Consider the following 27500-nt stretch of genomic DNA (forward strand, 5'->3'; position numbering starts at 1 on the left):
GAAAAATAGATTAAGAAATAGAAATACAATAGAAGATAGAAAAAAGTTAGAATAAAAGACAGATGGAATAATCTATAGATAGATGGATATGTTTTTAGATATATAGAATAAGAGATGGATAAAGACACAGATATATATAGTAAGAGACAGAATGCTAGATATTAGATCTTTGTGTAATGTCTCCTCAGCCTCCCTCCTGCCCCGCAGCCTCCAGTCCTCAGTGACCTCATCAGCCTCCCTCCTGCCCCGCAGCCTCCAGTCCTCAGTGATCTCCTCAGCCTCCCTCTTGCCCTGCAGTTTCCAGTCCTCAGTGATCTCCTCAGCCTCCCTCCTGCCCCGCAGCCTCCAGTCCTCAGTGATCTCCTCAGCCTCCCTCCTGCCCCGCAGCCTCCAGTCCTCAGTGATCTCCTCAGCCTCCCTCCTGCCCCGCAGCCTCCAGTCCTCAGTGACCTCATCAGCCTCCCTCCTGCCCCGCAGCCTCCAGTCCTCAGTGATCTCCTCAGCCTCCCTCTTGCCCTGCAGTTTCCAGTCCTCAGTGATCTCCTCAGCCTCCCTCCTGCCCCGCAGCCTCCAGTCCTCTCCTCAGCCTCCCTCCTGCCCCGCAGCCTCCAGTCCTCAGTGATCTCCTCAGCCTCCCTCCTGCCCCGCAGCCTCCAGTCCTCAGTGATCTCCTCAGCCTCCCTCCTGCCCCGCAGCCTCCAGTCCTCAGTGATCTCCTCAGCCTCCCTCTTGCCCTGCAGTTTCCAGTCCTCAGTGATCTCCTCAGCCTCCCTCCTGCCCCGCAGCCTCCAGTCCTCTCCTCAGCCTCCCTCCTGCCCCGCAGCCTCCAGTCCTCAGTGATCTCCTCAGCCTCCCTCCTGCCCCGCAGCCTCCAGTCCTCAGTGACCTCATCAGCCTCCCTCCTGCCCCGCAGCCTCCAGTCCTCAGTGATCTCCTCAGCCTCCCTCTTGCCCTGCAGTTTCCAGTCCTCAGTGATCTCCTCAGCCTCCCTCCTGCCCCGCAGCCTCCAGTCCTCTCCTCAGCCTCCCTCCTGCCCCGCAGCCTCCAGTCCTCAGTGATCTCCTCAGCCTCCCTCCTGCCCCGCAGCCTCCAGTCCTCAGTGATCTCCTCAGCCTTCCTCCTGCCCCGCAGCCTCCAGTCCTCTCCTCAGCCTTCCTCCTGCCCCGCAGCCTCCAGTCCTCTCCTCAGCCTTCCTCCTGCCCCGCAGCCTCCAGTCCTCTCCTCAGCCTCCCTCCTGCCCCGCAGCCTCCAGTCCTCAGTGATCTCCTCAGCCTCCCTCCTGCCCCGCAGCCTCCAGTCCTCAGTGATTTCCTCAGCCTTCCTCTTGCCCCGCAGCCTCCAGTCCTCTCCTCAGCCTCCCTCCTGCCCCGCAGCCTCCAGTCCTCAGTGATTTCCTCAGCCTTCCTCCTGCCCCGCAGCCTCCAGTCCTCTTCTCAGCCTCCCTCCTGCCCCGCAGCCTCCAGTCCTCAGTGATTTCCTCAGCCTTCCTCCTGCCCCGCAGCCTCCAGTCCTCTCCTCAGCCTCCCTCCTGCCCCGCAGCCTCCAGTCCTCAGCCTCCTCCTTGGAGGTGATCCCTATGGCCGGATCCTCGATCCTCTGACGATGTGCCGCCCTCTTCTTGCCCTGAGTGGAGCTGCAGATATCTCGGCCCCCCCGGTGCAGAGCGGCGTGTGTTTTCGGTGGCTGTGTCCTGCGCTGTGTGCGCGGCTCCGGCCAATCTGCGGCTGTGACGTGAGAGGCCGCTCCGGTATAACACACCCACAGAGGCTGAGCCGCTGCACCGAGCGCTGCTCCACCAGTCTGCTGCTCTCCGCGAGGATCCCGGCTGCACCTGCCAAAGACCTTCCTCCTCCTCACCTCCATTCTTCTTCTTCTCCTCTGACATGAACCCAGGAATCTAATGAGTGCCCAGCAGCGCCCTTCTTTGTGCCATATTATTCCAGCTTGTGTTGCAGAAATGTCCACAGACAGCCAAGGCTTCTTGGATTCAGGATCAAACAGACCTGATTTGTGACAGATCTCAGGATCCTGGTGCCTGAAGCGATCTGGATCTTTCTACTAGAACTTACCCTTAGGCCAATGGTTCTGAAGACCCGGATGGTCCTTCCAAGGGGTCACCACCACCACCACCATCATCATCATCTCTCCAAGGATGGGAAGCGGAGCCAAACATTCCGGATTCTCCCATTCATCTCATAAACCCATGCTTCACCCCTACTAATATCCTCCTCGCCTTCTTCCTCCACATTCCGCTGTCTCCTCCAATCTTTCATCCATCCCTTTAAAAAAAAAAAAGAAAAAAAAAAAAAAAAAGAAAAATTCCGAAATCCCAAATCCATCCCATTGCAATAAGGCTGCACCGAAACTCTTGACATTTTTTTTCCATTTTTTTTAATTGATATCTAGATTATTATTATTATTATTTTAGAATTTATTTTCTGTTCATTTTTTTTTAATTGATATCTAGATTATTATTATTATTATTATTATTATTATTTTAGAATTTATTTTCTGGTCATTTTTTTTTTAATTTATATTTAGATTATTATTATTATTATTTTAGAATTTATTTTCTAGAGGATAATTTGCTTTTTCCGTGAAAAAGCTTTTGTTTTGATTATTTTTATTTCTTTGTTTTGTAAATAAAAAAATTTGAATTTAGGGAAGATGAAGATGATCTTAGTTCGTAAATTCAGGGTGTTGATATTGATGGTGTTCTTGATCGCTTGTACAATGCATATAATGATAGATTTACTACCAAAGCTGGAGAAGAGGGGGACCAGGAGCGATGGAGATGGGGGGTGCTCCTGTACCCACAACCTCAATGAGGACTGGGGGAAGCAAAGACCCAAAAACACCGCCGAGTCCGGCTGGCCCAACAAGCACACGCTGAGGATCCTCCAAGACTTCAGCAGCGACCCCAGCTCCAACCTCACCTCTCACTCCCTGGAGAAAATCACTGGAATAATGGACAAGAATGACTCTTTTAAAAAACTGGAGCAGCAAGAAATGGGCAAAGACTTGAACAATAAACAGTTAATCCAAGATGGAAGTATAAAGAACCCCCAACCGGGGCTGGGGTACTCTCGCCTGGGCGCCCTGTTCCAACACTCCCTATATAAAAGTGCCATTCCTGACCTTACCGAAGATGACGTCTTGTTCAATGTGAACAGCGACATCAGGTTTAACCCCAAAGCTGCTGAAAACCAGGAATGGTAAGTAACCAATTCTATGGCCAATTTCGACTTTTTTCATTGGTGACTGTGGTTTCCCCCTGGAAGCTGAGATATGGGCTTTGTTATCTTTTTCGGAAGGGTTAATAATAATAATAATAAGTCCATTCATTCACTTTAATATCCCAAATCCACATTCGCGAGCAAGTGGCGGCGCTATTTGGAACATAATTAGCAACTCATTTTAATATCCCAGAGCCACGGTTATAGGTAGCTGGAAGCTGAGATAGGGGGAGATGCTTGCCAGGGGTTCCAGGTTGAGCTTTCAAGGGTTAATAAACCCAAATGGGGCCATTATTTGGAAGATAATTAGTAACTAACTTTAATATCCTAATGCCACAGTCATAGGGGGCTGGAAGCTGAGATAGGGGGAGATGTTTTCCAGGGGTTCCAGGTTGAGCTTTCAAGGGTTAATAAACCCAAATTGGGCCACTATTTGGAAGATAATTAGTAACTAACTTTAATTTTCTAATGCCAGAGTCATAGGGGGCTGGAAGCTGAGATAGGGGGAGATGTTTGTCACAGGTCCCAGGTTGGTCAATCTTTAATAAAAGCTTTCAAGGGTTAATAATACATGCAAATGAGCCGCTATGTGGAAGATAATTAGCAACTCATTTTAATATCCCAAAGCCACGTTTATAGGTAGCTGGAAGCTGAGATAGGGGGAGATGTTTGCCAGGGGTCCCAGGTTGAGCTTTCAAGGGTTAATAAACCCCTAATAGGCCACTATTTGGAAGATAATTAGTAACTAACTTTAATATCTTAATGCCACGGTCATAAGGGGATGGAAGCTGAGATAGGGGGAGATGTTTGTCACCGGTCCCAGGTTGGTAAATTTCTGTCCCTACTGATATAAAACCTTTGAAGGGTTAATAATAAGCCCAAATTGGGCCACTATTAGTTATTAATTTTAATATCTAATGCCATGGTGATAAGGGGCTGGAAGCTGAGATAGGGGGTGATGTTTGTCACAGGTCCCAGGATGGTCAATCTTTAATAAAAGCTTTCAAGGGTTAATAATACATGCAAATGGGCCGCTATGTGGAACATATTTAGCAACTCATGTAAATATCCCAAAGCCATAGTCCTAGGGGGCTGGAAGCTGAGATAGGGGGAGATGTTTGCCAGGGGTTCCAGGTTAGCAATTTTCTGTCCCTACTGATATTAGAGCTTTCAAGGGTTAATAAGCTCAAATTGGGCCACTATTTGGAAGATAATTAGTAACTAACTTTAATATCTTAATGCCACGGTCATAGGGGGCTGGAAGCTGAGATAGGGGAAGATGTTTTTCGGGGTTTTCAGGTTGGCCATTCCGGAATAAAAGCTTTCAAGGGTTAATAATCAGAGCAAGTGGCGGCGCTATTTGGAACATAATTAGCAACTAATTTTAATATCCCAAAGCCATAGTCATAGGGAGCTGGAAGCTGAGATAGGGGGAGATGTTTGCTAGGGGTTCCAGGTTGAGCTTTCAAGGGTTAATAAACCCCAAATAGGCCACTATATGGAAGATAATTAGTAACTAACTTTAATATATTAATGCCACGGTCATAGGGGGCTGGAAGCTGAGATAGGGGGAGATGTTTGCCAGGGTGTCCAGGTTGATAATTTTTTGTCCCTACTGATATGAAAGCTTTCAAGGGTTAATAAATCCAAATGGGGCCATTATTTGGAAGCTAATTAATAACTAATTTTAATATCCTGATGACACGGACATAGGGGCTGGAAGCTGAGATAGGGGGAGATGTTTGCCATTAATAAGGGAGCTGTAAAGGTAAAAAAGCCCTAAAGGATCCGCTGTTTTCTTAGTCATGGAGCAAAATCATAAGTAACGGATCACCTGCATATATCCTCCCATTCTCCATTTAAAGGGTCTGGAAGCTGAGATATGGGGAGATGTTTGGAAGAATTATTCACTTATCTCCAATAGAGCTTCCAATTCCCCATTTATAGGGGCCTGGAAGGAAAGATATGGAGAGATGTTTGGAAGGATTAGCCCCAATATGCCCTCCGATTCCCCATTTCATGTTTGTAGGGGCCTGGAAGAAGATATATGGAGAGATATTTGGAATGAATAGCCCCAATATGCCCTTCGATTCCCCATTTATAGGGGCCTGGAAGGAAAGATATGGAGAGATCTTTGAAAGGATTAGCCCCAATATGCCCTCCGATTCCCCATTTATAGGGGCCTGGAAGCAGAGATATTGGGAGATGTTTGAAATGATTAGCCCCAATAAACCCTCTGATTACTCATTTCATGTATATAGGGGCCTGGAAGAAGAGATATGGGAAGATGTTGGGAATGATTAGCCCTAATATGCCCTCCAATGTCCCATTTCATGTTTATAGGGTTATGGAAGCTGAGATATGGGGAGATGTTACCAAATCTGAAGAGTTTCCCAGAAAGATCCATTGCTTTGTTATTGGGGCAGAGAACATCAGAGGTGACACCATCTGCAGTGACTTCAGATAACCCCCAAATACTCTCCTATACCCATGCCAAGTTACCATGTTACCAAATCTGTTGAGTTTACCAAAAATATACATTGAACCTCAGAGGTAACTGATTACCTGTTCTGACTTAAGATAACCCCAAAATACTCACAAAGCCCCCATGGTGCTTTCACAGGGGTCTGGAAGCTCACATATGGGGAGATGTTTGGAAAAATTACTTACTTAGCCTCAATATACCCTCCGATTCCCCATTTATAGGGGCCTGGAAGAAGAGATATGGGAAGATGTTGGGAAGGATTAGCCCTAATATGCCCTCCGATGTCCCATTTCATGTTTATAGGGTTATGGAAGCTGAGATATGGGGAGATGTTACCAAATCTGAAGAGTTTCCCAGAAATATCCATTGTTTTGTTATTGGGGCAGAGAACATCAGAGATGACATCATCTGCAGTGACTTCAGATAACCCCCAAATACTCTCCCATACCCATACCAAGTTACCATGTTACCAAATCTGTTGAATTTACCAAAAAGATACATTGAACATCAGAGGTAACTAATTTTCTGTTCTGACTTAAGTTAACCCCAAAATACTCCCACAGCCCCCATGCTGCTTTCATGATAGTCTGAAAGCTAAGATATGGGGAGATGTTTGGAAGAATTACTCACTTAGCCTCAATATACCCTCCGATTCCCCATTTATAGGGGCCTGGAAGAAGAGATATGGGAAGATGTTGGGAATGATTAGCCCTAATATGCCCTCCGATGTCCCATTTCATGTTTATAGGGTTATGGAAGCTGAAATATGGGGAGATGTTACCAAATCTGAAGAGTTTCCCCAGAAAGATCCATTGTTTTGTTATTGGGGTAGACAAAACATCAGAGGTGACACCATCTGCAGTGACTTCAGATAACCCCAAAATACTCTCCCATACCCCATACCAAGTTACCATGTTACCAAAACTGTTGAGTTTACCAAAAAGGTACATTGAACATCAGAGGTAACTGATTACCTGTTGTGACTTAAGTTAACCCCAAAATACTCCCACAGCCACCATGCTGCTTTGACGGGAGTCTGAAAGCTAAGATATGGGGAGATGTTTGGAAGAATTAATGACTTAGCCTCAATATACCCTCCGATTCCCCATTTATAGGGGCCTGGAAGAAGAGATATGGGGAGATGTTGGGAATGATTAGCCCTAATATGCTCTCCGATGTCCCATTTCATGTTTATAGGGTTATGGAAGCTGAGATATGGGGAGATGTTACCAAATCTGAAGAGTTTCCCAGAAAGATCCATTGTTTTGTTATTGGGGCAGAGAACATCAGAGGTGACATCGTCTGCAGTGACTTCAGATAACCCCCAAATACTCTCCCATACCCTATACCAAGTTACCATGTTACCAAAACTGTTGAATTTACCAAAAAGGTACATTGAACATCAGAGGTAACTAATTTTCTGTTCTGACTTAAGTTAACCCCAAAATACTCCCACAGCCCCCATGCTGCTTTCATGATAGTCTGAAAGCTAAGATATGGGGAGATGTTTGGAAGAATTACTCACTTAGCCCTAATATGCCCTCCGATTCCCCATTTATAGGGGCCTGGAAGAAGAGATATGGGGAGATGTTTGGAAGGATAAGCCCCAATATACCCTCCGATTTTCCCTTTCATGTTTATAGGGTTATGGAAGCTGAGATATGGGGAGATGTTACCAAATCTGAAAAGTTTCCCCAGAAAGATCCATTGTTTTGTTATTGGGGCAGAGAACATCAGAGGTGACATCATCTGCAGTGACTTCAGATAACCCCAAAATACTCTCCCATACCCTATACCAAGTTACCAAAACTGTTGAGTTTACCAAAAAGGTACATTGAATATCAGAGGTAACTGATTACCTGTTTATACTTAAGTTAATCCCAAAATACTCCCACAGCCCCCATGGTGCTTTCATGAGGGGGTCTGGAAGCTTAGATATGGGAAGATGCTTGGCATGTTCCTCACACTGGAAAACAGGGGGTTATTTAGGGACCCTATAAAGCTGAGGTTTTTGAGAATGAGGACCCTGCCAAATATCCCCCCATGTCTCATCTTATATCCCCCGTTAGGATAATGTAGATACCCCCCTGTAAGGATATGGGGGATGGGAGGGGAGCTCAGATTTAGCTGCAGTCACAGGTAAATTCTTTTGTTTACATAGAACCTCACAATATAAACATCGCTTTTATCAATATTTATAACACATTGTATCCCTATCTGATAATATTGTGATTATGGTTTCCCGTCTCACATTATGGGATGGTGATTGTCTCATTCAGAAAAGGTAAGTAGGTCAATCCGAGAGGGGGGGACGGTGCTGGCCCCGGGCAAAATCAGGGCGGACGGATAGAACACAATGATTCAGCGGCCAAGTCTCTGACCAATTGTGCAACACACCGGTTAACTTTAACCTTTATTGTCCCGGTGGTAGAGTCCAGGTAAATACACTCATACCTAGACTTGGAATATTTTAAGATTTTTTTTTTTATTTAATTTTTAACCCATTGCGTTGGATTGTTTAACCCTAAACAGGCCAGAGCTGAAGTAAGTGACCCTTAGGGATACAAAAGACGAGCAATTATATCAACAAAACGAGTAATAATACAACCGCGGGGTTTCGCTGACTGTAGAACAACAGCTCCCTCTCTCCGGCAAACTGACACCGTATTGTCTGGAACAGCCGCATTGTACTTTTCTATGCAAGAACCAGATAATTGGAGGATCTAAAGTCTTAATTAGAGTCGTGGGCAGATCCAGCACATACAATAAACCATTTATCCCGTGACAGGTACCACTGCACCAGAAATGGGAGCAGCCTGGCCGACGAGACGGTCTTTGATGTCCCATAACCCTGTTATCTAACGCCGTAACCCATTTCCATCCTGTCATACGGAGACATTAATTCGATATTTGCAGCTGCCACTTTTCCCAGTGTCTCCCCCCCCCACCTTGCTAATGGCTTTTAGATTATAGATGTATAGTAATTGAAAATAAAATTTCAGCTGTTAGCTCTTAATTGCTTTTACCTACCGTGCCCTGAAGGTTAGTTCAGTCACACGTTATTCTGGGTGCAGCCGTAAAACAGAGAGATTGTGTATCTTGTGCAATATAATGCCAAGGGCCATGAACATCCTGAAAAGACAGATATGTCATGTGGCCCCTGGAGATAAGGGGCCCAGATCAGACTGGTTCCTTCTCCTTTTTTAAGTGTGTGATGCAAATCTGTGCAAGTTACTCTCCATGTGTCCTGCAATGGTACCACAAGGGTTGGGATGCAACCAAGGGTCATGGAATTGGATATGGGGCAAGTAAGTACTAGGTGTGATGCAGTCCCTACTTATGGGCAGAATAGACGGAAGAGTAGTCAGGAAAGGTGAGTTCTGGAAACGGGAGGGCACGAGGAGTAAACAGAGGCATAGTCAGGTCAATATCCGAGGGTTAGAAATCCAGGAGAGCACTTAATAGATTCAGGGAGAAAACAGAGACGTGGTCAGGTAACGGACCAAGATCAATAGGCAGGAGGTCATGACTGGGACAGGGTGCGGGCAGAGAGGAGTCAAATAACAGTCTGAGGTCAGAACACAAAATCAAAACACTAGCAGAGGCAAAAGCACAACATCAAAACCAGAAAATACAACTGGCAAAGTTCTGGACGAGCATGCTCAGTAAGAAGCCTGAGCAATTACCAGTAAGGAGGAACACCAAAGTGATCAGCGCCAACATGGAATCCTCAATCAAGCTGCTAGCTCTTACTCAGGAAGGTGCAGCAGAGCATCTCAAAAGGCAAGATGCTCTGCACAGAGGAAACGTGTAACTGTCAGGAATTTAATTAAGGAAAATGCAGCAGAGCATCTTCTAGTCTTCAAGATGCTATGCACAGAGGAATCATGACACTAGGGGTGTAATGATGGATTAAACCAAGAATCTTGGAATTGGACATGGGGCAACTAAGTACTAGAGGTGTAATGATGGATTTAGCCAAGAATCATGGGATTGGATATGGGGCAACTAAGAACTAGGGGTGTAATGATGGAGTAAATAAAAATCATGCATTTGGAGATGGGTCAACTAAGTACTAGGGGTGTAATGATGGAGTAAGTCAAGAATCATGTAATTGGAGATGGGTCAACTAAGTACTAGGGGCGTAATGATGAATTAAACCAAGAATAATGGAATTTGATATGGGGCAACTAAGTACTACAGGTGTAATGATGGATTAAACTAAGAATCATGGAATTGGACATGAGGTAACTAAGTACTAGATGAAGAGGCATCTGGAAAGTCAGCAGGTAGTAGAAGGGTCACAGTTCTTTGGTTCGGTGGGCCACAGAGAAGCATCGGGAAAGACAGCAGGTAGTAGAAGGTTCACAGCTCTTTGGTTTGGTGGTCCGCGAAGAGGCATCAGGAAAGACAACAGGTATTAGACAGTTTACAGACAGTTGGTCTTTGGTCCAGCAGGCCATGGGGAGGCATCATGAAATACAGCAGGTAGTAGAAGGTTCACAGGTCTTTGGACTGGTTGGCCATGGGGAGGCATCGGGAAATACAGCAGGTAGAAGGTTCACAAGTCTTTGGTCCAGCAGGTCATGGGGAGGCATTAGGAAATACAGCAGTTAGTAGAAGGTTCACAGGTCTTTGGACTGGTGGGCCATGGGGAGGCATCAGGAAATACAGAAGATAGTAGACGGGTCACAGGTCTTTGACCCGGCAGGCCACAGACATTCGACGTGCCAATGGACCAGAGTTTGATGAACCCTTTTGCTAAAGTTTCCTTGCATCCCTTTTTTAAGTAGGTGGAAGAAACCTGTGTAGGTCACATATTTATGGGAGATTGACCCAAATATCAGGAAATTGTAGATGAGGCAAACAAGAACTGCATCCTCCTGCCCCATGGGACAAAACTAGGGCTTTGGTAATATTAACAGGTACCATAAGTGGTCTTACTTTAAGTCTTACTTTGGTCCAGTTTGAAACCTTGCATATGGGAAATGGTTTGCTGGGATCTGCTAATTATTAATTTAATTGTAAACAAAAAAACCCAAAACAATAAATCTTGAAGATCCAAAAACACAATAAGAAAGCTTAGAACTAGTGATGAGTGAATTGATCAGCACGACTCTGGTCCAAGAGCCATGTCAGTAGTCCATGGCCATGAGACAGTAGACCTCCTTCCTACCGGCATCTCCGGTTCCTCATCTGATTAGCAGGCCTCGCACAATGTCATATATAAAGTCCCACTTCTAAAATATCCTGATAAAGAAGAAACGCGTAGAATAAAGTCACATCTTGAAGATAAAGCACTCATATAAACCCTTTTCACTCCTACCGGCTATCACAATGTATCCTCAATACTGGGGCTGCAGCAGTTGATTTTCCAAGGTTTTCTTCCAGTGGTTGTGTCTGACACAACCCCCCAGGGGAGCAAAACCTAAATTGTAAGTTCACCGTACCTCACAGATAAGATCCTATTTTTGCGCTTTTGTCTCCTCTTATCCAACTTCTACGATAATGTCAAGCCGGGCCTGCTAATTAGAAAAAGGCAGGAGACTCCGTTAGGTAGGAGATGACCATGGACCACGGACGGGGATGCTGGACCATGGTCCTTCAAATTGATTCGCTCAACTCTACTAAACACCCAAAATCCAGAGGTTTATGGTCTAAAATTGCTAATTGCAGGATAAATTGGAGTTGCACGGTTGTCATGAAGAATTTTCAACTTCTGTAGTTGTCAGGTATAAAGCCAAAGGTGAAGAATAGACGTGGATTTTGATCATTACTGGTCATTGCAATACATCTAAGGGTTAAATAGTTCCTTAAAGATATAACGGAAACAATTTTGGCTGCCAGACATTTCCAGAAGTGAATTAACAGTTTCAACCTGTTTTTTTTTTTTCTTTTAACCCATATGCAAATAAAAACCTTTTAAGAGAATCCTTAATATACACAAGAACTTAAACTACAAGCAGAAGGAAACAATATAACTTTGAAAAAAGCCTTGTGTGATACAAAATCTCCCGACATCAAGTCTACAATGGATAGTGCTTCTTTTGGACCTTTAAAGGTCAGCTGTAATCTATGGTAGAAGCTTGCAGAAAGTGTGTAATTTCCCTGCAGTGCCTCCGCAGGAATGATTGAGTATTACACCATTTTGATTAAAGTCAATAGACTAGACCGGCAATGCCCGGACGTGTTGGGTCATCAAGAGCTCTTTAGATGTTCTCTTTTTGGATTAGTAGACAAAGGGCCCATTTCACACGGGTGGACATTAGACGATTTCCCAGCAAAATAGCTGTACTGTCACTCTGCATTGGGAGTTGATCGGTGCTGGGGATGTGGCACCGCCAACTCCTTGCCAAATACGTCCCACAAGTGGAAGTCCTTCATATCCTTCTACCTAGTGGTTTGGTGCCTTCTGGTCCCTTCTACACTTTCAATGAGTGGGACACGAATAAAACAAAATTGTGGGAACCTGGTTCAGCACCATGTCAGTAATCTGTGGCCACCAGTCCAGAACCCGGCAAACCTCCTACCACTTGCTAGCATCCCCGACACCTCTTCTGATATGTAGGCTTCGCAACGTCTTGGCATCAAATGCTTTTGCTCAACTCTACTATTGCCTATTTGTGAGCCTTACTTTGTCCCTTTGATGGCCCCAATAATTGCCTTAGTGGTGACTTTAAAGGGGTTGTCCACAACTTTTACACTGATGGCCTATCCTCAAGATAGGTCATCGGTGTCTGATCAGCTGGGGTTCAACACACGGCACCCCCGCCAATTAGCTGTTCTCAGTCATGGTGGCGGCAGCAGGCAATCGGAAATGCTCAGCTCCGGCTCTGCTCCATCTTCTGATAGTGGCCGTGGTCGGGTACTGCACATCCGCCTCCCATTCAGATCAGTAGGAGGTGGATGTGCAGTTGCCAGCCACGGTCACTATCAGAAGACTGGGCAGCTCTGGAACTGGGCATTTCCGGTTGTCTGCTGCCGCCGCCGGGACCGAACACAGCTGATTGGCGTGGGTGCGGTGTGTTGGAACCTGGCCGATCAGACACTGATGATCTATCCTGAGATAGGCCATCAGTGTAAAAGTAGTGGACACTGGACAACCCCTTTAAGGATAAGTTCACACACGGCAGATATGCTGCTGTCCCAATCAGCAAGGAAGTCATCAGCGCAAATCAGCACAAGATCGTGTGGATCTTCTCGCAGATTTCCTAGTGGATTACCAGCACATTAGAAAAGATATAGAAGACTCACCTTTGTGATTCCTGTCCTCCTGTGCTGGCGTTCTGTCCTATGTGACCGCTACAGCCTGGATGTGACGGAACGTCAGTACAAGAGATCGGGATGCGCATAGACCGGCATAGATATTCTGCTGGAACCGGAGAAATCACCGGCGGAAGTTTAATAATATTTTTTGTTTTTTAAGCGTCACATACGCCAGTGTATTGTATATTTTTGGGGAGATTTTAGCATCTCTGTTCATGTCTATAATGAAAGTCTGAAATTATTTGCAAAGGTGAAATCCTCAAAACAGGTCGATTTCAGTCCTTAAAGCAACCAGTAAATTAGAAGTATCTCAACCCCTTTGCTAGGCCTGAATCCCACCCAACATCTAGATGGAAAATACACCAAAATATGTCATAATGGGACTATGTGACTACAGACTTCTGAGTCCTTACACTGTCAGGATTCTCCAGTGTCACTGCCGAGATCGGGCGGTCATGTGACCGCAAATACGCAATTTGCATTCTTCCGACCACATTCCACCTAGTCATGTGCGGCATTGCTCATTTTATTTGAGTTGAACGAGCCTAAGTACGTCCAGTTACTACGTGACCATATGTATGCAAATTGGTCTCGTGAAAGCCCAGTCTCTGCAGTGACACTGGAGAATCCTGACAGTGTGACGTGCATGCACCGTAAGGACTCAGAAGTTAGTCTCTTCATTGACACCAGAGACTCTTGACAGTATGCCATGCAAGCTTTGTAAGGACTCAGAAGTTTGTGGTCAAGTGACCGCCCAGTCTCTGCAGTGACACCGGAGAATCCTGACAGCATGCCATGCACGTGCTCTAAGGATCAGTCTGGGGTCACATGACCTCCCACTCTCTGTAGTGACACCGGAGAATCCTGACAGCATGCTGTACACGCGTTTTAAGGTCTCAGAAGTCTGTGGTGACGTGACTGGCTAGTCTCTCCAGTGACACAGAAGAATCCTGACAGCATGCCGTGTACACGCTGTAAGGACCCAGTTTGTGGTCACATGACTGCTCAGCCTCTGCAGTGACACCGGAGAATCCAAACAGCATGCCTTGCACGCGCTGTATGGACTCAGAAGCCTGTGGTTACTTGACCGCCCAGTCTCTGCAGTAACAGCAGAGAATCGTGACAGTGTGCTGAGCATGCTGTGTAAGGACTCAGAAGCCTGTGGTTACTTGACCGCCCAGTCTCTGCAGTAACAGCAGAGAATCCTGACAGTGTGCTGAGCATGCTGTGTAAGGACTCAGAAGCCTGTGGTTACTTGACCGCCCAGTCTCTGCAGTAACACCAGAGAATCCTGACAGTGTGCTGAGCACGCTCTGTAAGGACTCAGAAGCCTGTGGTCACATAGAATGATTGCATACTTTCACCACAAGAGCTGACAACCACTTTAATATACTCAAAAACCTTTTTATAATCTTACAGGGTCTTGTGATATTGAATTATATTATTTTTATCTATCATATGAGCAATACACTGCCATACCTCTAATATAAAATCTAAGAGCACCCCCAATCACACGTCATTTACAGCTCTGCGGTCCTATTATGTGGCAGAGGGGGCAATCTCCGGTAATTACACCCCTGCTGCTTTGGTGGCTTGCTAGCATTTTTTCATTCCTCCTTTGGTCTATTATTACTCATTTTCCAGAGCATTCGATGCTTGCAAATCCAGAAATAGCCCAGGAGGTTCTGTTTCACACCTTGTTTCCTAAATTTCTGCATTCCCCACTGGAATTGAAAGCCGGCACACGTAGGTTAGCAAAAACTCCCGAGCGAAGCATCAATCTTACATTCCAGGTGCATGAATGACATGTAGTAAAGGTATATAGGCTGCTACCCTCTGCTCTAGAACATTATTTCCTTTTACTTTTGGAAGCTTACTATAAATATTGTAACATTTAGGGATCGTATCTGTCACGCTGGGTACGGGGGAGCACCAAGCGAACAGCGAAAGGGAAGGGAACCCCTGCGTCTAGGGAAGGGGGAGATAGTGACCCCTGACCAAACTTGCTTCTGGTTTTTGGGGTCCCTCACCACCCTAGATAGGTTCCACACCTATGCGCCGAGCCAGATACCTGACCCTATGTATCCCTAGTGCTGGAGCCTAAATAGGGAATGGGCGGGGTAAGCTCCTCGTCAACCCCACTAAACAACTATAGAAGACACAAGGAGGACACACAGGGGGAAAAGCATGAACTACTTATCCACAGATGACTCAGGTAGAAGCTCAGCAACAATACCACAAAAGAGTGCAAGCCATCTGCTTGCATCCAGAGCTTGAAAGAACTGAATGATATCACCAGCACCAGCCCAGTAAAGATGGGAGTATTTAAGCAAAAGAGGAATACTGATGATCAGCAGCTGGGCGGAAGATGAGCTCTGCTGGGTCATAAAGAGGAAGAGATAAAAACCCAGCAGGAAAGCTACCTAGCACAATGAATACTAACAGCAGGAACTATAGAAAGTCAGGGATCATTTTGAGCACTTAAACACTGTGACCTTCTATTGCCAGAAATCACATGACTGTCTGTCACCCGTGACAGTATCTTCCAAGTGATTGTAATGTAGCAGAACATTGTCAGAAGTGGGATTCGAACCTACGACTCCACTAAAGACTGTGACCTTAACGCAGCGCCTTGGACCACTTGGCCATACTGACCACGGTTGTCAGTATTTTCCAAATGTAAACATTCATGAGAAATTGAAACATTTTTTATTATCTTTTCTTTCTTCTTAATTAGTTAATGCCATAATGTAAATATGATCTGAGTAAACATTAATATATGGAACTGAAAAGGGCTTTTTAGATTTAAAATACCCGCATTTTTCCAAAAACAGCGCCACCGTTTACTATTGGTCGTACTTGGTATTGCAAGTTTAGCCCAATTTATATGAATACTTAAATACCATTTACAACCAATAGATAGGAGTCGAGTTATATTTTGAGCAAAGCATGTCATTTTATCTAAAGTTGGAGAACCCCTTTAAAGGGAACCTGTCACCAGATTTGCCCTATAAGCTGCTGCCACCACCAGTGGGCTCTTATATACAGTATTCTAACATGCGGTATATAAGAGCCCAGGCCGCTGTATAGAACATAAAAATCACTTCATAATACACACCTAAACGGTCAGTGCGGTGGATGTGGCTCAGATGGGCGTCTTCATTTTCCGGTGCCGGCGTCTGCTCTTTCGGCCATCTTTGTCCTCCTTCTTCTGAAGCCGGGGTGCAAGACGCATCCTATACCATCCACACTCGCCAGCAGCCAACAAAGGCACTCAACACAGTGAAATCCTAGGTGCATTGCCCCCTGGGAAATATACAAATCAAAAAAGGTCCGTGGGCCTCTGTTAGGAGTCTCGACACAGAAAATAGCCAGATATCCGTCCGGGAAGGACCTAGCCAAGGAGTGTCTCTTTTTAAGTAGACCACCATAACCACCATGGCTAGGTCCTTCCTGGAGGGATATCTGGCTATTTCCTGTGTCGAGACTCCTAACAGAGGTGCCACAGAGCTTTTTTGATTTGAACACTTCCCAGGGGGCAATGCACCTAGGATTTCACTGTGTTGAGCGCCTTAGGTGGCTGCTGGCAGTGTTTTCTCTGGCTGGTCTCCCCGAGATCAGTGATTGTTTTGTCTTGTTGGTCTACTAGGCATTGCTCCCACCTGGCCCGAATCCTACTCCACACTGATGAGGGGCAATACCCCGAAACAGCTGTCTGTGGATGGATACCTGGCCTTGGTATTTTCCTTCTCATATCTTTACACTCGTCAAAGAGTTGGATATTGACTAAAAGAGCCACTTAATATGGTGGTTATGGTGGTCTCCTTAAAAAGAGCCACTCATATGCTAGGTCCTTCCCGGAGGGATATCTGGCTATTTTCTGTGTCGAGACTCCTAACATAGGCTCCACGGACCTTTTTTGATTTGTATCCACACTCGCTGGCATTGAGGTCCTGAGCAGGGCAGATCAAAGTATTGTAGTGCGCCTGCGCAGGACCGAAGAGTGTGTATGACGTAGGACACATCATGAGGTAAGTATTATACAGTGATTTTTACGTTCTACACAGCGGCCTGGGCTTTTATATACAGCATGTTAGAATCCTGTATATAAGAGCCCACTGGTGGTGGCCGCAGCTTATAGGCCCCAAATCTGGTGACAGGTTCCCTTTAAGACGTTAGTGTCAGCATCTTTCATATATATGTATTAATACCAGCCTTATCTGTAGAATCATCTATGTTCCTCCATGATTCAATATAACGTTTGTCATCTTTTTAGGCAAAATGTGGGGAATGAAGCAAACGAGGAGGAAGATTTCTTGCCAACTGGAGAAGCTCACGTAGACTCCTATCCAAACTGGTTAAAGTTTCATATTGGAATCAATCGGTACGAGTTATATTCCAGGCAGAACCCGGCTGTAGGAGCCTTATTGCAGGATCTTGGCGGACAGAAGATTAACAGTGTTGGTAAGGGATTGGTTTTTTATTACATATATTGCATGATTTGTTTCTCTCTCGTGGTTCAACTGAGATGTGGTCACCACCCAGTGTGAATGGGGCCAAGGTCATAGTCTGACCACTCTGTCTTCTTCTATGGGAACCTGACATTTCTCACTCACTGGGACGGCAAGGGCCCACCAGTAACTGACTCTGGAGGCCACTAATCTACTACATGCAAATATTACATTCACAAATGTCCTATGCTTCTATATAATAATATACATGGTAGTTTGTAAAATGAATGATGAGTTGCTTGTTTTGTCTGTACATAGTGAAACAAGTGTATTGTACTGATCATTTTGGGGTCATACGTGACATACTACTATTGCAAAGGGGCCCACCGGAGGATTCTCCGGTTGTCCTGTGGGCGAGCCCGAGCCTTTGTCTATATGGATTATAAGGCCAAAAATCACAAATGACTGAATAGAAATTTCAGTGCCAAAGAGGATGGCTTAAAGGGAACCAATCACCAGGATTTTCCTATATAACTTAAAGCCAGTGCTATACTGGCACTATCAGGCTGATTCTCTACATACCTGTAGTGGTCAGCTCAGATGTTTAGGTTTTGAAACCCAAGAAAGTAAAGTTTATAAAATCGGCAGCTTCTTGAGTGACAGCAGCTGAGGAGCAGATAATATCTGGGGGGTATTCATACTTATCCCCCCCCCCCCCCGTTAGAATTAGCATAAGTATTATACAAACGATTCACTTTTTCCCTTGCAGGACCTGTGGGAGGTCATACCCATGTGACCAGAAGGGGCGGGGCCTCAGCCAACAGAAAAATGTTGCTGCCTGATATTAGCTTTGTTTGCCGAGGCCCCACCCCTTCTGGTCACATGGGTATGACCTCACACAGGTCCTGGATGTGAAAAGTGAATCGATTATATAATACTTATGCTAATTCTAACAGGGGGGGGAGGGGATAAGTATGAATACCCCCCAGATATTATCTGATCTCAGCTTCTGTCACTCGGGAAGCTGCCGATTTCATAATCTTTACTTTCTTGGGTTTCAAAACCTAAACATCCGAGCTGACCACTACAGGTATGTATAGAATCAGCGTGATAGTGCCAGTATAGCACTGGCTTTAGGTTATATACGAAAAACCTGGTGATTGGTGCAGTTTAAAAGGGTATTTCCATCTCCAAGATATTATCCCAATATGTATTAGGGGTACTTTACACGCTGAGACATCGCTAGCAATTGCTAGCGATGTCGAGCGCGATAGCACCCGCCCCCATCGTACGGCCGATATGTGGTGATCGCTGCCGTAGCAAACATTATTGCTACGGCAGCGTCACACGCACATACCTTATCCACGACGTCGCTGTGACCGGCGATCCGCCTCCTTTCTAAGGGGGGCGGTTCGTTCAGCGTCACAGCAGCGTCACTTAACCGCCGCCCAATAGAAAAGGAGGGGAGGAGATGAGCGTCCGGAACATCCCGCCCACCTCCTTCCTTCCGCATTGCCGGTGGACGCAGGTAAGGAGATGTTTGTTGTTCCTGCGGTGTCACACACAGCGATGTGCGCTGCCGCAGGAGCAACAAATAACATTGTACATGCTGCAGCGATATTATGGAAATGAACGACGTGTCAACGAGCAACGATTTTGCACGTTTTTGCGCTCGTTGATCGTCACTCATTTGCGTTATACGCTGCGATATCGCTACCGGTTCCTGATGTGCGTCACTAACGACGTGACCCCGACAATATATCGTTAGTAATGTCGCAGCGTGTAAAGCACTCCTTAGGCGTAATACTATTAGCACATACCTCCAATTAGAAATGTAGTATAGTTCTCCTGAAATATCTTTTGCAGCTGGATATTACTTCTTCACATACATGCTTAAGGCCTCTTTCACACGTTCGTGAAAAACCACTCACGTTTTTCACGGACGTGTCAGAGATGCGTTTTGCCCTCCGTGAGCCGTGTTTATGGGTTACGTGTTTTTTCCGTGTGCTATCCATGATAACACACGGAGAACGGGAACTTTCTGCTCACCTGTCCCTGGCTTCGCTGTCCGTGGTGCTGATCTTCGGTCTCCGGTCCTGCCGACTCCCCGCTGCTGCTGCTTCCGGCCGCAGTGAAGTGAATATTCAATGAGCATAATGAGCGGCGGTCGGCAGCAAGTGACAGCAGCGGCAGAGACAGGAGGGCAGGAGAAGGTGAGTAAAGGTTGTTTTTTTTCCTCACAGACACATGTCTTTTCTCCGGTGCGTGTCACACAGAACACATCCGTGTGGTCCGTTAGCATTACGTGTGACACGTTTGCGTTCCGTGTGACACCCGTGATGCCGGAGAAAAACGGACATGTCGCCGTGAGAAACACATGGACACACGTAAGTACGGAACACGGACACACGTTCCATGTGCAAATACTTACGTGTGTCCAAAACCATAGAAATACCTAGGTCTATGTGTGTACGTGTCTCCGTTACGTGAGAAAACTGCCAAACACGTACCGGAGGCACGTACGTGTGAAAGAGGCCTAAAGGGGTTTTTCCCATCTCCAAGATCCTATCCCAATATGTAGTAGGTGTAATAATAATAATAATATTAGCAAATATCTCCAATTAGAAATGTAGTATAGTTCTCCTGATATAGCCAAGTCTCTTACTTCATGTGCAGGGCATTGCAGACCTTTAAGTATCCATTGTTACAACCACGAGCACGAACTGTCATTATATCTGTGGTCGTACCTATTAATACCTAAGGACCTGCAATGCCCTGCACATGAGGTAAGCAATATAGTGAATCAGAAGAACTATACTACATTTCTAATTATTATTATTATTTTTTATTATAGCGCCATTTTATTCCATGGCGCTTTACAAGTGAAAGAGGGTATACGTACAACAATCATTAACAATACAAAACAGACTGGTACAGGAGGAGAGAGGACCCTGCCCGCGAGGGCTCACAGTCTACAGGAGGAGAGAGGACCCTGCCCACGAGGGCTCAGTCTACAGGAGGAGAGAGGACCCTGCCCACGAGGGCTCACAGTCTATAGGAGGAGAGAGGACCCTGCCCACGAGGGCTTACAGTCTATAGGAGGAGAGAGGACCCTGCCCACGAGGGCTCACAGTCTACAGGAGGAGAGAGGACCCTGCCCACGAGGGCTCACAGTCTACAGGAGGAGAGAGGATCCTGCCCACGAGGGCTCACAGTCTATAGGAGGAGAGAGGACCCTGCCCACGACGGCTCACAGTCTACAGGAGGAGAGAGGACCCTGCCAACGAGGGCTCACAGTCTACAGGAGGAGAGAGGACCCTGCCCACGAGGGCTCATAGTCTACAGGAGGAGAGAGCACCCTACCCGCGAGGGCTCACAGTCTACAGGAGGAGAGAGGACCCTGCCCACGAGGGCTCACAGTCTACAGGAGGAGAGAGGATCCTGCCCACGAGGGCTCACAGTCTATAGGAGGAGAGAGGACCCTGCCCACGACGGCTCACAGTCTACAGGAGGAGAGAGGACCCTGCCCACGAGGGCTCACAGTCTACAGGAGGAGAGAGGATCCTGCCCACGAGGGCTTAGTCTACAGGAGGAGAGAGGACCCTGCCCGCGAGGGCTCACAGTCTACAGGAGGAGAGAGGACCCTGCCCACGAGGGCTCAGTCTACAGGAGGAGAGAGGACCCTGCCCACGAGGGCTCACAGTCTATAGGAGGAGAGAGGACCCTGCCCACGAGGGCTTACAGTCTATAGGAGGAGAGAGGACCCTGCCCACGAGGGCTCACAGTCTACAGGAGGAGAGAGGACCCTGCCCACGAGGGCTCACAGTCTACAGGAGGAGAGAGGATCCTGCCCACGAGGGCTCACAGTCTATAGGAGGAGAAAGGACCCTGCCCACGACGGCTCACAGTCTACAGGAGGAGAGAGGACCCTGCCCACGAGGGCTCACAGTCTACAGGAGGAGAGAGGACCCTGCCCACGAGGGCTCATAGTCTACAGGAGGAGAGAAGACCCTACCCGCGAGGGCTCACAGTCTACAGGAGGAGAGAGGACCCTGCCCACGAGGGCTCACAGTCTACAGGAGGAGAGAGGATCCTGCCCACGAGGGCTCACAGTCTATAGGAGGAGAGAGGACCCTGCCCACGACGGCTCACAGTCTACAGGAGGAGAGAGGACCCTGCCCACGAGGGCTCACAGTCTACAGGAGGAGAGAGGATCCTGCCCACGAGGGCTCACAGTCTATAGGAGGAGAGAGGACCCTGCCCACGACGGCTCACAGTCTACAGGAGGAGAGAGGACCCTGCCCACGAGGCCTCACAGTCTACAGGAGGAGAGAGGACCCTGCCCACGAGGGCTCATAGTCTACAGGAGGAGAGAGGACCCTGCCCGCGAGGGCTCACAGTCTACAGGAGAAGAGAGGACCTTGCCCACGAGGGCTCACAGTCTACAGGAGGAGAGAGGACTCTGCCCGTGAGGGCTCACAGTCTACAGGAGAAGAGAGGACCTTGCCCACGAGGGCTCACAGTCTACAGGAGGAGAGAGGGCCCTGCCCACGAGGGCACACAGTCTACAGGGGATGGGTATTTTGGAGGTATTTGGTAATATTATTATTACACCTACTAAGAAATACATTTTAATATACCTTATTAGCCAAACCCAAGCTGATAAAGGGTCATGGAAGGGTCCGCCATTCAGAATCTTAGAGCACCTTGGCACAGTACATTTATGCATTACCCCATTGATATCAGTGAGAGTGGTGCAATGCTTCATTTCCCCTGTAGAGGCACTGCAGGAAAGTTAATCTCTATTGTCTGGCCCCGCTTTTATGACTTGATGGAAATTATATCAGTACCCTGCATAAATGGCATCCAATCAGACAAATGCTTTCATTAGTCTCACTTTCTGCGCTCTGATGAGATACGCGGTGTTGCATTAGTCTCACTTTCTGCGCTCTGATGAGATACCCGGTGTTGCCATGGTTTATTGCATCATGCTGTTATATGATTAAATCCTCTTTGAAGAGCTGATAGCAGAGGCCCGGCGCTCTCTGGCAGGTGTTGTCATCTGCTCATATTCTGCTATTTATCATATCTCTACAGAAATATGTTCAGACTCCGGCTAGGCCTATGCATGTCGTGGCTGCCATTCTGGAATGCCTTGTGTAAGGTTATACTGCGATTCACCCTTTGTACCTATCTGCAGCTGAACGTTTGCTGTGTTTATTTCCCTCCTCGGTGAATCTTGTCATTTATTGACATGTATAGTGTGAAATCTTGGAAGCTGACTGGCGTTTCAGGCCTGTCTACCACTGACTGTTAATGAATAACCCCGCATTTAGCTGTGATGTTGCCCAGCAGGTAGAATTTGCAATTTGTATATATTTACGTGGCTCGTAAATGCTTCTAGCCCAGTGTGACTGCACATAAAAAGCTGCTGCGCCATTTCTTCCTTTACTGGATTGTATAAAAAAAAAAATTGCCATTTTTTTTGCATTGTTTTAGCTTCTTTTGAGCATTTTTTATGCAGAAAAATGTTATTTTAAAGAGAAATTCGTCACTTGTCCTAAATGTGTAATTTATTTACTTTGTGTAAATGCCTCTGCTCTTCCGATTCTGGCGTTGTTTTTCTTTTTATCCTACGCCTCTCCGTTCCTGAGATACAATAACTCCTTCCATGTATGAAACTCTAGTCTTATTAGCCAAGTGGGCGTTATCCTGCTGTCCCTTTTCATAAATCTGTCATTTGTTTACCAGATGTAAATACTGCTCTTCTTCCGATTCCGGCGTTGTTTTTCTTTTTTTCCTACGCCTCTCCGTTCCTGAGATACGATCACTCCTTCCATATATGAAACTCTAGTCTTATTAGCCAAGTGGGCGTTATCCAGCTGTCACTTGTAATAAATCTAAATATAAATGCCGCTGTTCTCCCGATTCCAGCGTTGTTTTTCTTTTTATCCTACACCTCTCAGTTCCTGAAATACAGCCATTTCTTCTGTACATGAGAATCTAGTCTTATTAGCCAAGTGGGCGTTATCCAGCTATCACTTGTAATAAATCTAAATGTAAATGCCGCTGTTCTCCCGATTCTAGCGTTGTTTTTCTTTTTATCCTACCCCTCTCGTTTCTGAGATACAGCCATTTCTTCCGTGTATAAAATTCTAGTCTTATTAGCCAAGTGGGCGTTATTCTGCTTTCACTTGTCATAAATCTGTAATTTGATAACCAGATGTAAATACCGCTGTTCTCCTGATTCCGGTGTTATTTTTTTTTTATCCTACGCATCTCCATTCCTGAATACGGCCCCTTATTCTGTGTTTGAAATTCTAGTCTTATTAGCCAAGTGGGCGTTATCCTGCTGTCACTTGTCCTAAATGTGTACTTTTTTTACTTTGTGTAAAAGCCCCTGCTCTTCCGATTCCGGCGTTGTTTTTCTTTTTATCCTACGCCTCTCAGTTCCTGAGATACGGCCATTTCTTCCGTGTTTGAAATTAAAGTCTTATTATCCAAGTGGGCGTTACCCTGCTGCCACTTGTCCTAAATGTGTAATTTTTGTTTTACTTTGTGTAAAAGCCCCTGCTCTTCCGATTCTGGCATTGTTTTCCTTTTTTTCCTACGCTTCTCCGTTCCTGAGATACGGCCATTTCTTCTTTGTATAAAATTCTAGTCTTATTAGCCAAGTGGGTGTTATCTTATTGTCACTTGTAATAAATCTGTAATTTGTTTACCAGATGTAAATGCCACTGTTCTCCCGATTCCAGCGTTTTTCTTTTTATCCTACGCCTCTCCATTCCTGAGATATGGGCATTTCTTCCGTGTATAAAATTCTAGTCTTATTAGCCAAGTGGGCGTTATCCTACAGTCACTTGTCATAAATCTGTAATTTGTTTACCAGATGTACATACCAATTTTATCCCGATTCCGGCGTTATTTTTCTTTTTATCCCATGCCTCTCCATTCCTGAGATACGGCCATTTCTTCCATGTATGAAATTCTAGTCTTATTAGCCAAGTGGGCGTTATCCTGCTGCCTCTTGTCATAAATTAGTAATTTATTTACCAGATGTAAATACTGCTCTTCTCCTGATTCCGATGTTGTTTTTCTTTTTTTCTTACGCCTCTCCGTTACTGAGATATACGGTAACCATTTATTCCATGTATGAAATTCGAGTCTTATTAGCCAAGTGGGCGTTATCCTCTACTCTATCCATTTCCTTGAGGACCACGCCCTATTGGGTAGAAAGACTAGAGGGGATAAAAGGACCCTATCTCAGAAATAGAGACTTTTTTAAGTCACTTTTTTGTTGCCTTGTGGTATTCGTTGACTTTTTTGTGCCAAATTTGTCAAAATGTCACAAGTAGTATATCAATTCTGCGGAAAATAAAAAATGCTCTTTCTTTTTGTTTTTATCCTTGTTTGCAACATTTTAGTGCATTTTTACTTCTAAAATTTCCAAAAATTTGTGCAAAAAAAAAAAAAATTCAGGTGTACGTAAAATCATCCCCGAAGGGAATTTTTTTTTTTTTTTTTGAAAGTGGCAATTGATGGATTAGGCGAGAATTGCTGTAGACCTCAAAGCTCACCTACAGTGGTGAACTTACAAAATAAACAAACAAAACAATCAACAGGCAAACACATACATAAAAAAACTTTAAAAAGGCGCAAATTTTAGGAAGCGTCATGACTATAGCTGGATGTATATGGGGTTAAGTCTGGTGGGCGGGGTCTTCTCGGTTGTGCTTTGTTCCGGGGCTCACACCGCTTTATCATGGTGTGGACTCCTCCGGAACGCCGCCAGTAATAGTTCCTGCTCTGCAGCGTGCACAACTGGTTCTTGTAAGTTAGCCCTGATGCATCTCGCTACCCAGCTTTCCTCTCCCTGACCTCCATTTCCCTTGTACTGTTTGCCCGCCCTGTCTACCTGACCCCGGTCCCATTCTGTGTCTCAGTCTCCTCCCCTTCCTTGTAATTACTTGCTCTCCCGGCCTCTGACCTCGGTAACATTTTCTGACCTCCGTTTCCCTTGTACTGTATGTCCGCTCTGTCTACCTGACCCCGGTCCCATTTTGTGTCTCGGTCTTCTCCCCCTCCTTGTACTTACTTGCTCTCCTGACCTCTGACCTCGGTAACATTTTCTGACCTCTGTTTCCCTTGTACTGTTTGTTTGCCCTGAATACCTGCCTGATCCCATTCTGTGTCTGTGTCCTCCCCTTCCTTGTACTTACTTGCTCTCCCAACCTCTGACCTCGGTAACATTTTATGACCTCCGTTTCCCTTGTACTGTTTGTCCGCCTTGTCTACCTGACCCCGGTCTCGTTCTGAGCCTTGGTCCCCACCCTCTCCTTGTACTTATTTGCGCTCCCGGCCTTTGACCTCGGTAACATTTTCTGACCTCCGTTTCCCTTGTACTGTATGTCCGCCCTGTTTACCTGATCCCGGTCCCATTCTGTGTCTCGGTCTCCTCCCCTTCCTTGTACTTACTTGCTCTCCCGGCCTCTAACCTCGGTAGTATTTTCTGACCTCCGTTTCCCTTGTACTGTATGTCCGCCCTGTTTACCTGACCCCGGTCCCATTCTGTGTCTCAGTCTCCTCCCCTTCCTTGTAATTACTTGCTCTCCCGGCCTCTGACCTCGGTAACATTTTCTGACCTCCGTTTTCCTTGTACTGTATGTCCGCCCTGCCTACCTGACCCCGGTCCCATTTTGTGTCTCGGTCTTCTCCCCCTCCTTGTACTTACTTGCTCTCCTGACCTCTAACCTCGGTAACATTTTCTGACCTCTGTTTCCCTTGTACTGTTTGTTTGCCCTGAATACCTGCCTGATCCCATTCTGTGTCTGTGTCCTCCCTTTCCTTGTACTTACTTGCTCTCCCGGCCTCTGACCTCGGTAACATTTTCTGACCTCCGTTTCCCTTGTACTGTTTGTCCGCCTTGTCTACCTGACCCCGGTCTCGTTCTGAGCCTTGGTCCCCTCCCTCTCCTTGTACTTATTTGCGCTCCCGGCCTTTGACCTCGGTAACATTTTCTGACCTCCGTTTCCCTTGTACTGTATGTCCGCCCTGTTTACCTGACCCCGGTCCCATTCTGTGTCTCGGTCTCCTCCCCTTCCTTGTACTTACTTGCTCTCCCGTCCTTTGACCTCGGTAACATTTTATGACCTACGTTTCCCTTATACTGTTTATTTGCCCTGTCTACCAGACCCCGGTTCCAATCTGAGTCTTGGTCCCCTCCCTCTCCTTGTACATATTTCCGCTCCCGGCCTCTGACCTCGGTAACGTTTCCTGACCTCGGCTCTCCTTCCCCTGTTTGGCTTTTGACATGACTTCTCGGCTACTGATCCTTTTTGCTTCCACCTATTTACAGCTTGCTCGCTCCCTCCTGTATTGACGTAACATCCCGGTTTAGACTTACTTTTGCTGACTACTCTTTCTAGTGCTTGCGCCCTCTTGTGGGCTTTTATCTAACTGCACTTTGGAGTTCCATCTTCATTCAGCTTCTGCGCTCCCTGCTGGAAGCCTGACAAGAAGATTATTATTATTATTATTTATTATAGCACCATTTATTCCATGGCGCTTTACGAGTAAAATGGGGTATACAGGGACAAGTACAATAATGATAAACAATATAAGACACAGAATGGTACAGGAGGAGAGAGGCGCAAATGAAAAACAAGCGAGAAAGGACAAAAAACAGTAAAAAAAGGAGCAAATGAAATAATGAAGCGCACTAAATGTTAAAAAAAAACAACTGTCAACTGACCACTTTTTGTCCTAACATAAATGTGTTAGGGAACATTTATTTGTGACAGTTACTAATATATAAGTATTACAGGTTCTCCTCCTGTACTTAGTAGTGCCCATTCTTCACAGTGCGCACAGCACAGCTGATGTAGCAGCATGTGACCAGTCTCCTCCAATTGAAAAGCACATAGGAAAGCTGGTTTTGTATTGGAGGGTCTGGTCACATGCTCTTCTATTAGCTGCATTGACTGTGATGAAGGCTGTATAATTAAGTGTAGGAGGAGAATCTGTAATACTTGTATATTAGTAAGTGCCACAGAATAATGTCCT

The 27500-nt window shown here is 46.1% G+C and overlaps 1 protein-coding gene across 1 annotated transcript in view; it reads left to right on the forward strand.

Moving 5' to 3' along the window:
• The first annotated feature begins 1757 nt into the window (after nucleotides 1–1757).
• Nucleotides 1758–27500, forward strand: part of FAM20C (FAM20C golgi associated secretory pathway kinase) — a 271348-nt gene continuing 245605 nt past the window's right edge. Inside the window, exons 1-2 of the mRNA XM_075318057.1 lie at nucleotides 1758–3215; nucleotides 17264–17451. Of these exons, the coding sequence (XP_075174172.1) occupies nucleotides 2668–3215; nucleotides 17264–17451 (736 nt within the window). The 5' untranslated portion in view covers nucleotides 1758–2667. The remainder of the gene's footprint in view (nucleotides 3216–17263; nucleotides 17452–27500) is intronic.

The sequence above is a fragment of the Anomaloglossus baeobatrachus genome, chromosome 7 (genome assembly GCF_048569485.1).
Source record: "Anomaloglossus baeobatrachus isolate aAnoBae1 chromosome 7, aAnoBae1.hap1, whole genome shotgun sequence".
In the NCBI taxonomy this organism is placed as follows: Eukaryota; Metazoa; Chordata; class Amphibia; order Anura; family Aromobatidae; genus Anomaloglossus; species Anomaloglossus baeobatrachus.